Source organism: Cebus imitator, unplaced genomic scaffold, assembly GCF_001604975.1.
Source record: "Cebus imitator isolate Cc_AM_T3 unplaced genomic scaffold, Cebus_imitator-1.0 Scaffold41, whole genome shotgun sequence".
NCBI classification, from domain to species: Eukaryota; Metazoa; Chordata; class Mammalia; order Primates; family Cebidae; genus Cebus; species Cebus imitator.
In genome coordinates this window covers 8,307,863-8,321,591 of record NW_016107356.1, presented here as the reverse complement: position 1 = coordinate 8,321,591, position 13,729 = coordinate 8,307,863, and the positions used below count along the sequence as shown (strand labels likewise).

The 13,729-nt window shown below is 41.9% G+C and overlaps 1 protein-coding gene across 5 annotated transcripts in view; it reads left to right on the top strand.

The window, feature by feature from the left end:
- The window catches only part of ERG (ETS transcription factor ERG), a 280,293-nt gene extending 267,316 nt beyond the window's left edge, over positions 1-12,977 (top strand). For all 5 annotated transcript variants that reach the window (XM_037737672.1, XM_017526258.2, XM_017526254.2 and 2 more), the window contains 4 exons: positions 2,193-2,261; positions 2,923-2,979; positions 3,600-3,647; positions 10,708-12,977. In XM_037737672.1, coding sequence (XP_037593600.1) covers positions 2,193-2,261; positions 2,923-2,979; positions 3,600-3,647; positions 10,708-11,228 — 695 coding nt within the window. In that variant the 3' untranslated portion in view covers positions 11,229-12,977. The remainder of the gene's footprint in view (positions 1-2,192; positions 2,262-2,922; positions 2,980-3,599; positions 3,648-10,707) is intronic.
- The last annotated feature ends 752 nt before the right edge of the window (positions 12,978-13,729 follow it).

Here is a 13,729-nt window from a genome sequence, read left to right as displayed (position 1 = left end):
AAAGAGTTTCAAAATATTTTGGGAGTAGTAGTTTGGCATTCATTTTTTTCCCAGTCACATTTCATGGGCAATAATTTTCTGTCTAAGGTAGCCTCTGCCTTACCTACTGATGCTTTCTGTTAGTCCCATTAGCATGCTTATGCCATCGGCAAAAGCAATCCAGCTTGAAACCTTTCAACCATTTTTTAATTTGTCTTTGCACATTGTAGATAGCATTTCTGAAATCATTATCTGCTGGAAAAAGCAATTGTCTAGAGCAGGTTTCTCAGTCTTCATTATGCACCAAAGTCACCCGGGAACTTGTTAAATTGCTGATTCTGATGTGGTAGGTCTGGGGTGAGATTCTGCATCCCAGGTATTGTTGATGTTGCTGGTCCACAGACCACCCTTTGGCAAACAGAGATCTAGAACATATTTCTGTATTATCTTGCTCTTCTTTTCATTTGGTAAATGGAAGCCCTTAGTTACTGTGCCTTTCCGCTCTCAAATTCGGCTAGATGTTGCTAGGATTGCCTTGTGAGTAGATTTTTCTTTCTGAGACAATTTGCAAATTGAAACTCTGGCTATCCATTATTATTATTATTTCTTTTTTTGACAAAATGCAATTGACTGAGAACCCCATGTGCAAAGTTTTCCCAGAGACTTAAGTTGAAATTCAGTTGTAAATCGGCAGGGGCTGCAGATTTAATTCCTATGTGTAACCTCAACACCAGAAAAGTGAAAATCCGAGGAGATGGGTAGGAAAAGCTTTAGGTCCAAAAATGCAAAAATGCTAGCTGAGAAAGAGGAGTGAGTAACACCAGAGTTTAAAAAGAAAATTATCTAATTCTGCAAAGCTCTGAAGGGTAGGATTTCACAGACCACACTAGTAGCAAAGATGTTTGCAGCCAGACAGACCAAATACATTAAGCAGATTTTGTATTGAATTTCACATTTCATGCCATTTCTATTCTCTTTGGGATATGAAAATAGGAAGAGACACTTCTGAAACACAGCCAATCTCTTTGAAGATTGACCCATCAAATTCCCAGTTTTAAATGAAGTTAAAATATCTGTTTAAATAGAAGCTTAAAGACAATTCCATGGCCCTACCCTCCAAGTGAAATTTTGTAGCTATCTCCTGGTGTCTGGCAACAAAATGCCTGCTGAGATATCTGACCATGGCCTTCACTTGGCCCAAAATGACACATGACATTGAACTGAGACCCGTCAATCCAAGAAGACATAATTTTGAAATGGTTGTATATTAATATTGCATGTAGAAATAGCCTTAGATATGCACTCTTAGTAAGAGTATATATAATAACGTTTCTGGAATAGGTTTTGAAACAAACTTGAAATGACTTAGAGGTTTGATCATCATTAGTAGAACCCACACTGAGGATGCAGAGGTATAGTTATTAAATTTGCATATGCAAAGTGATAAAGGTTTGTGGGACAAGTGATACTACTTTATAAATACAAAGAAATGATTGGCATGTACTTAAGCTCAGAAGGCCATCGTTAATGTGCTGTGAGAGCAATATTATTTCAGTCCTGTAATTCATTTCATGCAGTTCATGTTAGAGAAATTCTAAATTTATTTAGAAAATAAGAAAAGCGAGACACTTGCGTGTAGAAATCACTAGATAAGACTGATTTAATATAAATGGATGAGATTATAAAGGGAAAACGAGAGTTGGCTAAGAGAGGCAACTGGCAAACAAAAACATAAGGCAGCGGTCATTTTCCAGGAGAAGCAAGAAGAAAGGAAGCTGAATGTTTGATGGATTTAGGGGCAGACTTCAAACAAAAATTGGTTCGTTCATCCAAGTTGTAGACTCTGTTTTGGATGAGTCATGAAGTTAATGAGACAGATGTAGATCAGTTCCAGTAGAAGCAGGATGAACTAGATTGTAAAAAACTTTTAATAGGGTCTTGACTTATGATTGTAGGAAATTAGAAGAGTCAGCAAGCTCTGGGAGAATCTGTCAATGGGAGTTTTCAGATAAACGGGTGAGAATTTTAGAGCACTGTAATATATGAAATTATAATTTGTAAACAAAATTCAAATCTAGTAGAATATTTCTTTGGACCACCAGATTTTTTTGTACAAAATTTATTCTAATAAATGCAAAACCAAATAAAAACTCAAAACGTCTCATATAAAAATTACATGATTGATCTTTTAGTCAGTTTATTTGTCTTTACAGATTTACCGTATGAGCCCCCCAGGAGATCAGCCTGGACCGGTCATGGCCATCCTACGCCCCAGTCGAAAGGTACAGTGTTGGTTCCAATGGCTCTGAGTTTCATGTCACAGGCAGTGGATGACTGCTGATGGAGTAAATAATAAAATTTCTGTGGTTAATCTGTGATTTTGTAACATGAAGTGGGTTTGTTCCATTGACAACAGAGTACAATTGATCTTTAACTGCCGTGATTCTTTTTCTGTTTGGGTCATCACAAATTTCATAACAAAAATGAAGGAATGATGTAGTGTATTTCAGCCTTCACAAATGCATGCTTCATGGGATGTCTGAGTACACATTAAATAATCGGTGATTTCCTGAATCTTGGCCATGCTTGAAAGTGTCCCTGGCTTTACTTTGTCTGGTGGTTTCCCTTTATGTATTTATGTTAGACTGTGATTTATTGTAATCTGTTTGGTAAGCCATCCCAAATTCTTTTTCTTTAATTTTTGGAAAAAGTGTGGGGGATATCCATTCTTTAAATGATTGGAAACGTCCTCCTTTTTTTTGTTACAATGTTTACATTTGGTTTAATTAGAAAGGAAAGTTCTTCCTTACCATGAGATGCTTCTGAGTTAGACTACTATGTTAATAATGAAATTAACTGATAGAGTGATTACATAACAGCATCAAAGACTAGTGACCAAATCTAAGTTATAGCTCATTGTCTTTTGTATTTTTGGATTTTCAGCTGCTCAGCCATCTCCTTCCACAGTGCCCAAAACTGAAGACCAGCGTCCTCAGTTAGGTATGTTTCAGGGGCCTTCTGGATAACCATAAAAGAAGATTCAGGCCCAGCAGGGAATTTCTAAAATGCATCACTTTTTAATGGAAATTAACATGATTTTTTGCTTCTTTGTGACTGCTCCGTACATAAGATCAGATCCAAATCATCAGCCTACTCCTATGAGGTGGCTTGAGATGGTGCTAAAATACTTCCACAACTATGCAATAAACATGGAAAAAAACATTCTACTTGCACACAGACTGCTTCTTTGTGATTGATAAATTTTATTTTTAATTTTACTTTCTGTGCCTGAACAACACAGCCTGGATGGCCCTGACTGATGGGGCTTGGCACATGTTTGCCCTCTTTATATCACTAGTTGGTGTGAGCCCTGGGCTATGTGTCAGGAACCTGGGGTTGAATCCAAGCTCTGCCACCAATTAGGAGTCCCCTAGCAAAATATCTGAGATGCTGTGTGACATCTTCTCTCATAGAGAAGGTGGAGGCAGGTGATTTGGAGTTGGGGGAAATTTTCAGCTGTGAAATCTGAAAACACAATGGAGTCAGGCATTGTGTCTGAAGTCACATCATACTATGTCACAACTATGTCTAGAATTTGACTTTGTTTCTTTTTGCTGTAGATCCTTATCAGATTCTTGGACCAACAAGTAGCCGCCTTGCAAATCCAGGTGAGGAACTGCTGATGATTTTCTGCTTACAAAATTACTTTTTCGACAGTGGCTAATTTGAAAAGTAAATTGGTACTGGTGAGAAATTCCTTCAACTGAACATATTTTAGTTTTAGTTCTCACCGAATTATTTACCTTAATGGAAAAATGGGTTGGGTTATAAATTAAGATTTCAGCTTCAGCAAAGAACATTATGACTGAATCCAAGCTGTAATAGTTTTCTGTGGCTGCCATAACAAAGTACCACGGATGAGGTGGCTTAAATAACAACATTTTATTGTCTCGCCAGTTCTGGAGGCTGGAAGTCTGAAATCAGAGTGTTCTGGTAGCGGCTTTGTTCCTTCTGAGGGCTGTGAGGGAAGGGTCTGTTCTGGGGAGTCTCCTTAGCTTACAGATGGCCATCATCTCCTTGTGTCTCTTCTCATCATCATCTCTCTATGTGTGTCACAGTGTCTCTGTGTTCAAATGTCGGCTTTTCACAAGGACTTCGGTCAGACTGGAATATCTACTCCATAACCTCACTGTGACTTGATTACCTTAGGATCTTATTTCCAAAAGAAGTTCACATTCTGAGGTACCAGGGATTATGATTTCAACATAGGGATTTGAAGGGACACAATTCAACCCATTATACAAGCAGATAAAATAGTATATTTTTAAAAGAGAGCCTTAATTACAACCACAAGACCAGATTCAGGCTCATCTCCGATGGTCTGTTTCTGAACTTCGATGCCAGGAAAAAGTGCAGATTCTTAATTGGCCCATTTGTAACCAGTGCATTGCCAAGGTTTGTCACCTGTCCTTGTGTTTCAGTGCCAACCACATAGTTTTATTTGTTTGTGTTCAGATCAGAACCAGCTGTGCTGGCATCAGCTTCAGAAATTCATAGCCTATGCTGCATATTCCCAACTGCAAATTCAGATGCCAAGATGTCACAGGCATATTGCAAGCACAAGATGGAATGTATATTTCCTAAACGTTGAGGCCAAAATAAGGCTGGAAATGGAAAAATTCAGATTTAATCAGTGTACACCCCAGCAAGAGAATCTATACATTGAAAACACAAAATGTTATCATTATTGAACATCTGCATTTTTGATGTTAAATTTTGGTCGATGTTAGTGAATTCAATAAATATTTTTTACACAGATGAAAATCTAATGAAAACTAGTTAGCCTGGGGGTAGACTAGGTGCTCAATGATTATCTATTGCATACGTGAATGCCAAGGATCATGAGATGTAGCCCTTTAGCTCAGGGAGCTCTCGCCCCGTGGAGGGATGGACACAGGTAGTTACAACGTTGTCCCAGCCATGGGGCCACAAGCCCTTTTCGCTCATGCTGGTTTTCATCTGGTAGCCCAGTCTCCTGAGGCTGTGGTCCCTTCTCAGACTTCTGCTCAGCTTTTCATTTGCAACTGCCAGATAACCATTCAAATAAAAATAATGACTATGTTTTGAGATGATTATTATCAGTCATGCTTCAGGAAGACTGATCTGGCAGCAGTGTTCAGGATAGATTAGAAAAAAGAAAATGATGGAAGCTGAAACACTCTGGGAATGTTAATAGAATCATGTGAAATAACAATCAAACAACTCCCACCCCCCAGAACACCCTCTGTAGAATGTCTGTGGTCCCTTCTGCACCTCATGACGACCCTGGGAGGTTACTATCTCCATACTGCAGAAGAGGAATTAGAAATCCAGAGAAGTTAAGTAACTTTTCCTGCGTCACACGGCCAATGATAAGGGAGGCCAGATTTGAAACGTGACTCTGTCTCCAAAGTCTGCTTTTGTTTCCTTGCCCTACTCTGTCCCTAACTAAGCATAAAGTGAAGAAGAGGCATTAGAAAATGCAGAGTGTGGGACTAGATGGCAAGGATTTCCTTTCAGGGTACTAACTCCTTAGGTCCAGGTGATGAATCTCAGGTCAGGAAGGAAGAGGAGGAAAGAGTCAAGCTGCACCAAAGAAGACCAAACGGGCCTTTGCACTCACTCACACATCGGCCGAATGAAATACATGTCCACGACCAGGTTGTCACAGCTCAGATGTACTGCTAAGCTTGTTTGTAGAATAGGGCCAGAGTGACTTGCTCCTAAGCACAGTGCCAGCTCTCACAAGAGAACACTGCATCTGCCCTGGGCTCAGCAGCCTGGGGATGTCCTTTGTAGACAGAGGAAGCTGAGCTCACAGCAAGGTGACTGGAAACCCATTACAGGCCTGGGGAAACAGGACTGTGCTTTTTACCATTAAGACTATTCTTAATGACCCTGGAGAAAATGGCAACATCCAACCCTTGATTTGCAGCCAAGTGTCTTTAAGATAAAGATTTATTTCATTTAGTTTCTGATGAATTTGACTTTCTCTCCCTCTGTGCTTAGGTCTGTGTCTGTTGTGTTCATGTGAACTTTTCCCCTGAAACCAGAATGTCTTTTATCTTTGTATTAATGACAACGCTTCTTCCTGTTTGATTCTATTTTTCTATTCTCTGATAAATAAATCCTTCATCACTTAAAAATTGCTGCCTTTGCTCTTCATACAATACAAATTCCTTTCCATCATTTTGAGTGGAAAGGTTACATCATACAGTATGAATGCACAAGATGATATCAGCATCCCAACATCTCTGGCCAAATATTCATCTGATGTGCACTTTGGACATCACTTCTCCTGCTGAGAAAAGCGTGTCCCTACATTCTGATATCATGGACTGGTTATAAGCCACACAGCTCCTTTATGTCCTATCAGAGCAGCTGAGAATATAACATGGTGCCTCTAATGAAAGAGCTTTGTTGGGTTATGCTCAGAGGCTCCCTTGTTGCTAACAGGATATTCTTCAATGGTGAGCATGAAAATGCACCCTGCCTCTTCAGAACTGCAGACCAGGTTAGGGTTGTTCTGCCATTTGTAAGGAATTGGGAGCATGCAGTCTTCCAGTGGGAGCCCCCCGGGGAGCGGACAACATGGAAAGGACCTGAGGAGGCTGCAGAGGTGTGCACAAACCAGGCCCAAAAGCAAATTTGGGCAGTGGTTAAGCATGGCAGCCTAGGGTCTGGGTTCCAACCCATGCTGATGCTGAGCAAAATCCGTCAGTCTGCCTCTCTGAGCTCTAATTTCCTCACTTCTCCTTGGGCAAATCTCATGATTCTTGTGGGGATTAAATAAACTAACACATGTAAAGCATTTAGAATGGTGCGTGGCACACAGTAAGCTTTCAAAAAATATCAGTCAGCCTGAGAATAGCACCATTTCAAGCTTCTGCATGGCTCAATAGGCCAATTGAACACCACAGGTGTTCCCCTTTCTTTAGGCATTTCCTGGCTATAAGCGAGGACCGTTATCTTTCCTTAAACTCTACTTTTCAGCCCAAAGAACTTATGACGAGACCATTCATGTGCTGAGTTCATCCTTACTGTGATCTTGCAAGATAGTACTATTCCCATTATTCCCTCCCTACAGATGAGGACACTGAAGCAGAGAGAGGTGGGAGAGTTGCCAAAGGTCCCACAAAGGGCAGAGGCAGGATTCAACTGAGGCAGTGCCAACTCCAAAGTTAGTGCTCCCTACCACCAAGCTTTCCTGCCCCTCCAGTAAGTGATGCCTGGGCCTCACCGAGCCTCGGGGAGACACTTCCATTCAGGACACACCTGCTGCCTTGCAGAGGGCCCAGGCTGTGCGCGCGGGATCTTCTGCACCACCCCTGGCTTCTACAGAAAGTGGCCCCAAACCACTGCCACCGTGGTACTGGCGAGGCCCCTCACTGCTGTGTTTACTGCGCTTGTTCATCAGCTGACGGCCGCAGGGCTTTGCACAGGGAAGCTGTTTCCACCAGACCCACAGCTGCTGAGTCACTCTGCAGCTCTCTGCTTTGCTCTGTGGTTTGTAAACCGTTTAGGTTTGGTTGTGTTTTTTTTTTTTTTTTTTTTTTTTTTTTTTTTTTCTCCCTTTTTTTTTTTTTTTTTTTTTTTTTTTTGCCTCTTTGCCACCCTGTTTCTCTCCCTTTCTTTTAAGAGTATTAGGAGATTCCTTTGCCCTGTAAAATGGAAGGAGAGCCTTCTGTCTTCCTAAAAGCCACAGCCACTCCCTTTCATCCACGGGGTTCTCTGTAGGTGGGCAATGCTGCTTGCCACTGTTTTTGACTCCCAAATCTGTTTTGTTTTGGTAATCACCCTAAGAAAAAGCTGGTTCCTCCTTACTGACATTGCAAGGATGTTATTAAGATAGAGTGATAAAATAGACCTGAGGGGCTTACCCAAGAAAGGTGAGTCCGGAGGTGGAAGTGGTGATGCTACTCGGTGAAAGTTCATGTCTTTCAAGAGTGCCTCTGTGATTCCTGGTTTGGCCCATGAGTAACCCAAGCTGCTTTTAGGCTTTCCTAAACGCTAAGCGTTCTTGTTTGGAAATCTCTATTCCATGTTCTGAAATGCGCCTCATCACACATTTAAATGTTATTGTTTTAGAAGTAAAATAAGAATTGAAAAACTGCTCTTGAAATTCTGTGACTGAGAATAACTCATTTAATTTACCATTGACAAGTTTTTTTTTAGCAACCATTGTTCAGTTTTGAGAATTCTTGCAGTGAGAAAATTCACTCTACACACTCCAAAATGCAGTGAATTTTGTTACACATATTAAATTTAACAATTAATGACTTTGACATAATGTTACTCTTTCTATCATTTACTTAAACATTCTTTGATTTTGCATTTCCAGGTTTCTCTTAAGGTTTGAAAGCTGATGAGTTTTGCTTACAGATCTCTTATTTCTATAGACCCTCCCTTGAAAGGCTCACAGGTCTGAGCCTGTGTCTTCCTGGCTAATGGGTAAAATAGTCAAGTGAGAAATTAGCTTGTCCATCCTTTAGGGATGGAGTTTGCAGCCACGAATTTAGGTCCCCTGCTTTCTAACTCTTCAGAAATAGGAGAGACATGAGATCCCTTTTTTCCACTGGTTCTGTCCTTTACACGTTTATAAGAGAATTGGGTGAGGGACAAATTCCTAAGAGGCAATGCCAAGGTTTGTGTAGATCCTAAGTGTGATTTCGGCAGGTTTGTGGAGTTGCTTTCTCTATGGGAGAAAGTTGACGCTGAATATTTATTTTCAAACAACCGTATGTGTTTATATGGAAGCATCTGTTAGACTGTTAAATCAAAAATCCAACCTTTTTCCTATTCCCAGGTCATCTATGGAATTTTTTTCAAGTTGTAATTTTTTGGTTACAATATACATACTAAGACCATATGGTTTTCTCATACCATTCTTTGTATTTTCTAAATGCATATTATTGAAATGTTGGAGGCAACAAAACTTGATTGGGAACAGTTTGTATATGTGGTTCTGAAAAAGCAAAGGCTTCCACTGCAATGAGCTGTTAATACATTTCAAATGTGTTGATAGACTGAAAATGAGCACTTTCCAGAAGAGATTCAGAAAAAGCTGACCTTTCTCACAGTGGTGTTGTATGCATGAATTCACAAGCATATCCATTTCCATGTAGCCAACATGCAAAGAAGGGCTTATGAGTGGGGCAATACTTGCAGGAGGCTAGTGAGGATTTAGAGAAAAACAGACTTATAATTGATTTTTACATTATATTAATTCCCCGAGTAGATGCCAGTTAAAGTTACTTTAATCATTTTATCACGTCGATTGATATTACTTACAATATAATAGAAGGTGATCTTTTTGGTAATAAGCCTAAGGCAGTGCTCTCACTGGAATTGGGGAGGAAAGACCCACCTCCCATCCATTCTTAAGCTTCTGAAATATGTTCAGCACAGCTTAGCTTCTCTGGGTACTGACACTACTGTCGGTATTTCCATGCTGCTGTCTTCTAGGGAGCCATACATGATGATGGCTAGAATGATGTACCTAGATTTTTCTTTCAAGTTCATAAGACAAAGCCAGATCTATGTGCTCTCAATGAAATCAAGACAATTCTGACTTTGTCCTCCCAGCTAAATGCGATCTCTGTGACTAAGGAAGAGTCTCATTCAGCTTCCCATGGGGACTTACAATCACTCATTGCTGGGGCTTTTCTTTTGGAAATGCTGCTTCACACAATTGGTATTGCAGGGCACAGGCAGCGCATGGGTTTCCGTTGCAATGCGCTTGACCAAATACTGGAACTGGGTGATCTGGTTTGAAAAAGAGCCAGCTTTTTTTTTTTTTTCCTAAACTTCCTCATTTTGAGTGGGTTAATTCTGATCTAGGAAAAATTTTAACAGAATTGCTTTCTGAGCGCCAGCAAAATGTTATGTGAGAAATAATAGTGTTTACATCCATTCTCTATTTTTTTCCATAAACTTTTAGAAGTTCATTTCCTAAATCTAACTTTTATTATCTTATTTGACCCAGCCAATATAAATGGCATTAAGTCATTATTGCCATCCACAGAACGATAACTTTCTGCTTCACAAGATAGGAAAAAATATATAGCTCTTTCACCCCCTAAACACCAGGTTGATCTGGCTGTTCTTTTAAGGAAGTCAGAAACGGATTGAAGCAGCCTGAACTTTGCCCTGTATGAATTCCCTGCATTCCATCTAGGTCTTGGATCTGTTAGTTCACCGTCCTAGGTCAGGTTCCCTAGATGCAGAGGTTGGGGTAGGGCTGTTTAACGGCATTTTCTTGAGAGAGAGAATGGGAAGAAGCACAGGGCTTGGGGAGAGATAAGGAAGTTTCTGGCCTCTTCCAAGCCTCCTGCAGCTGGATATGTTTCAGCCCCATCCCACGGGAGCCCTGGAGTCTGAACAGCATCAGGGAGCTGGTGTTTCCTTGAGTGAAGGGGCCGGCCCACGGGACCCTGTTGAGTCCACCCAGCTGTGGGAGACCTGGGTGTGGGGGAGGCGGCGGCTCTGTTCAGGCAAGGGCAGTTCCCTGGAGAAGCGGGTCGTCATGGAATGAGAGCAGTCAGCACCCCTGCAGCCGAGGGATGGGCGGACAGGCCTGGGGAAGGGACTGTGGGCGGCAAACCCACAGCACCTCCTTCTATCATCAGAGAGTCCCTTTCCCCTGGAACCTGTGCTCACCGGAGTTTTCCTTTCCTGACACCTCATTAGGCAGTGGCCAGATCCAGCTTTGGCAGTTCCTCCTGGAGCTCCTGTCGGACAGCTCCAACTCCAGCTGCATCACCTGGGAAGGCACCAATGGGGAGTTCAAGATGACGGATCCCGACGAGGTGGCCCGGCGCTGGGGAGAGCGGAAGAGCAAACCCAACATGAACTATGATAAGCTCAGCCGCGCCCTCCGTTACTACTATGACAAGAACATCATGACCAAGGTCCATGGGAAGCGCTACGCCTACAAGTTCGACTTCCACGGGATTGCCCAGGCTCTCCAGCCCCACCCTCCAGAGTCATCTCTATATAAGTACCCCTCAGACCTCCCGTACATGGGCTCCTATCATGCCCACCCACAGAAGATGAACTTTGTGGCGCCCCACCCTCCAGCCCTCCCTGTGACATCTTCCAGTTTTTTTGCTGCCCCAAACCCATACTGGAATTCACCAACTGGGGGTATATACCCTAACACTAGGCTCCCCACCAGCCATATGCCTTCTCATCTGGGCACTTACTACTAAAGACCTGATAGAGGCCTTTCCCATCAGCGTGCATTCACCAGCCCATCGCCACAAACTCGGTCGGAGAACATGAATCAAAAGTGCCTCAAGAGGAATGAAGAAAGCTTTACTGGGGCTGGGGAAGGAAGCCGGGGAAGAGATCCAAAGACTCTTGGGAGGGAGAAGTATTACCACAGAAATGAGGAGGATGCTAAAAATGTCATGAATATCACATATCATCTGTGGACTGACCTTGTAAAAGACAGTGTATGTAGAAGCATGAAGTCTTAAGGACAGTGCCAAAGAAAGTGGTCTTAAGCAGTGTATAAACTTAGTAGAGTTTGGAATCCCACTCATGCAAACTGGGATGAAACTAAAGCAATAGAAACAACACAGTGTTGACCTAACATACCGTTTATAATGCCATTTTAAGGAAAACTACCTGTATTTAAAAAGAGAAACATATCAAAAACAAGAGGAAAGACACGAGAAAGGCTGGCCCGTCAACCGACATTGATATGCAACTGCACGGCCATGTGCTGCTTCGGTTGAAATCAAACACATTCCGTTTGATGGAGAGCTGTCAGCTTTCTCAAACTGTGAAGAGGACCCAAAGTTTCCAGCTCCTTTACAGTATTACTGGGATGATGAGCTAAATGGTGGGACTGAGAATGTGTATAGAGTGAGTGTGTGATTGTAGACAGAGGGGCTGAGGAGGAGGAGGAGGAGGAGGAGACAGAGAAGGAGGAGACCAGGGCTGGGAAAGAAACTTCTCAAGCAGTGAAGACTGGACTCAGGACGTTTGGGGACTGGGTACAATGAGATACGGAGACTTGAGGGTTCATGCAGTCAGTATTATACCAAACCCAGTGTTAGGAGAATGACCCAGCGTAATGGAGAAACGGGAAGTAGTCGAATTCAGAAACAAAAATGCGCATCTCTTTCTTTATTTGTCAAATGAAAATTTTAACTGGAATTGTCTGATATTTAAGAGAAACATTCAGGACCTCATAGTTACGTGGGGGCTTTGTTCTCCACAGGGTCAGGTAGGAGATGGCCATCTCGGCTGCCACAATCAGAAATCACACAGGCATTTTGGGTAGGTGGCCACCAGTTTTCCTTTGAGTCGCGAACGCTGTGCGTTTGTCAGAATGAAGTATACAAGTCAATGTTTTTCCCCCCCTTTTCTATAATAATTATATAACTTATGCATTTATACACTACGAGTTGATCTCGGCCAGCCAAAGACACACGACAAAAGAGACAATCAATGATATAATGTGGCCTTGAATTTTAACTCTGTATGCTTGTTTACAATATGAAGTTATTCGTTCTTAGAATGCAGAATGTATGTAATAAAATAAGCTTGGCCTAGCATGGCACATCAGATTTATACAGGAGTCTGCATTTGCACTTTTTTTAGTGACTAAAGTTGCTTAATGAAAACGTGCTGAATGTTGTGGGTTTTGTGTTAAAATTTTACTTTGTCCGGGAACTTGTGCAAGGGAGAGCCAAACAGAGAGGATGATTGGCACCCAAATGTTGTCAGCCTCTCTGTGTCCTTCTTGTCCACTCTCCTCTCTCATATATCTAGCCCCTGCTGGAACAGAAGGACCCCAGGTTTCACATCGGAGCCTCTGTATTTATGCCTGGAATGGAAACAGGCCTATGAAAGTGGGGTTGTCATTGAGAAATTCTAGTTCAGTACCTGGTCACAAATCACCCTTAATTCCTGCTGTGATTAAAAGAAAGCATTTGTCGAATGGTGAATGAGCTATCTCACGTAATACAAACTGCATTATTCTTGGTAAATGAAGTGTCGTGGATAGCTGCAATTTCTTACTTTACAGAAACAAGGGATAACTTCTAGATTTGCCACGGGGTTTCTCTTTCAGAAGATCTCATTAGGTAGACAGCTTTAATCTTCCTACATCAGAATAACCTGGGCACAGTGGCTTGGAACTCACTAACTCTGAGCCTGATATTGCTGGCTATCCCTTGAAGACACTTTTTGCTTACATAACCTAGAGTCAATTTCCCTGGGCATCTTTTCTATCCATCACAAATGCTGCCAACCTTGATCTAGGTGAAGGCAACTCAAGAGGTGAAATCCAAGGTGACTGTTGGAAGGCGCTGGCCTAAACATCTTAGCTGAATTGGTTTCTGAATTGGCGCTTTTCATAGCTGTTTCAGGGCTTGTTTTTTTCAGTTTGTCATCCTGTTGCTATGATTATGTGAAGTTGCCAAACCTCTGTGCTGTGGATGTTTTGGCAGTGGTCTTTGAAGTTGGCAGGATACGATTACCAATGCTCCTGACACCCCATGTCACTTGGATTAGACGGAGCCCAACCATCCATCATTTTGCAGCAGCCTGGGAAGGCCCTCAAAGTGCCTGTATCTCCTTAGGGAAAATAAATAAATACAATCATAAAAGCTGGCAGTTTGGCCAAACCAAACTGTACTAATGGAAAAGATCAGTCATTTTTATTTTGGAATGCAAAGTTAAGACACACCTACATTCT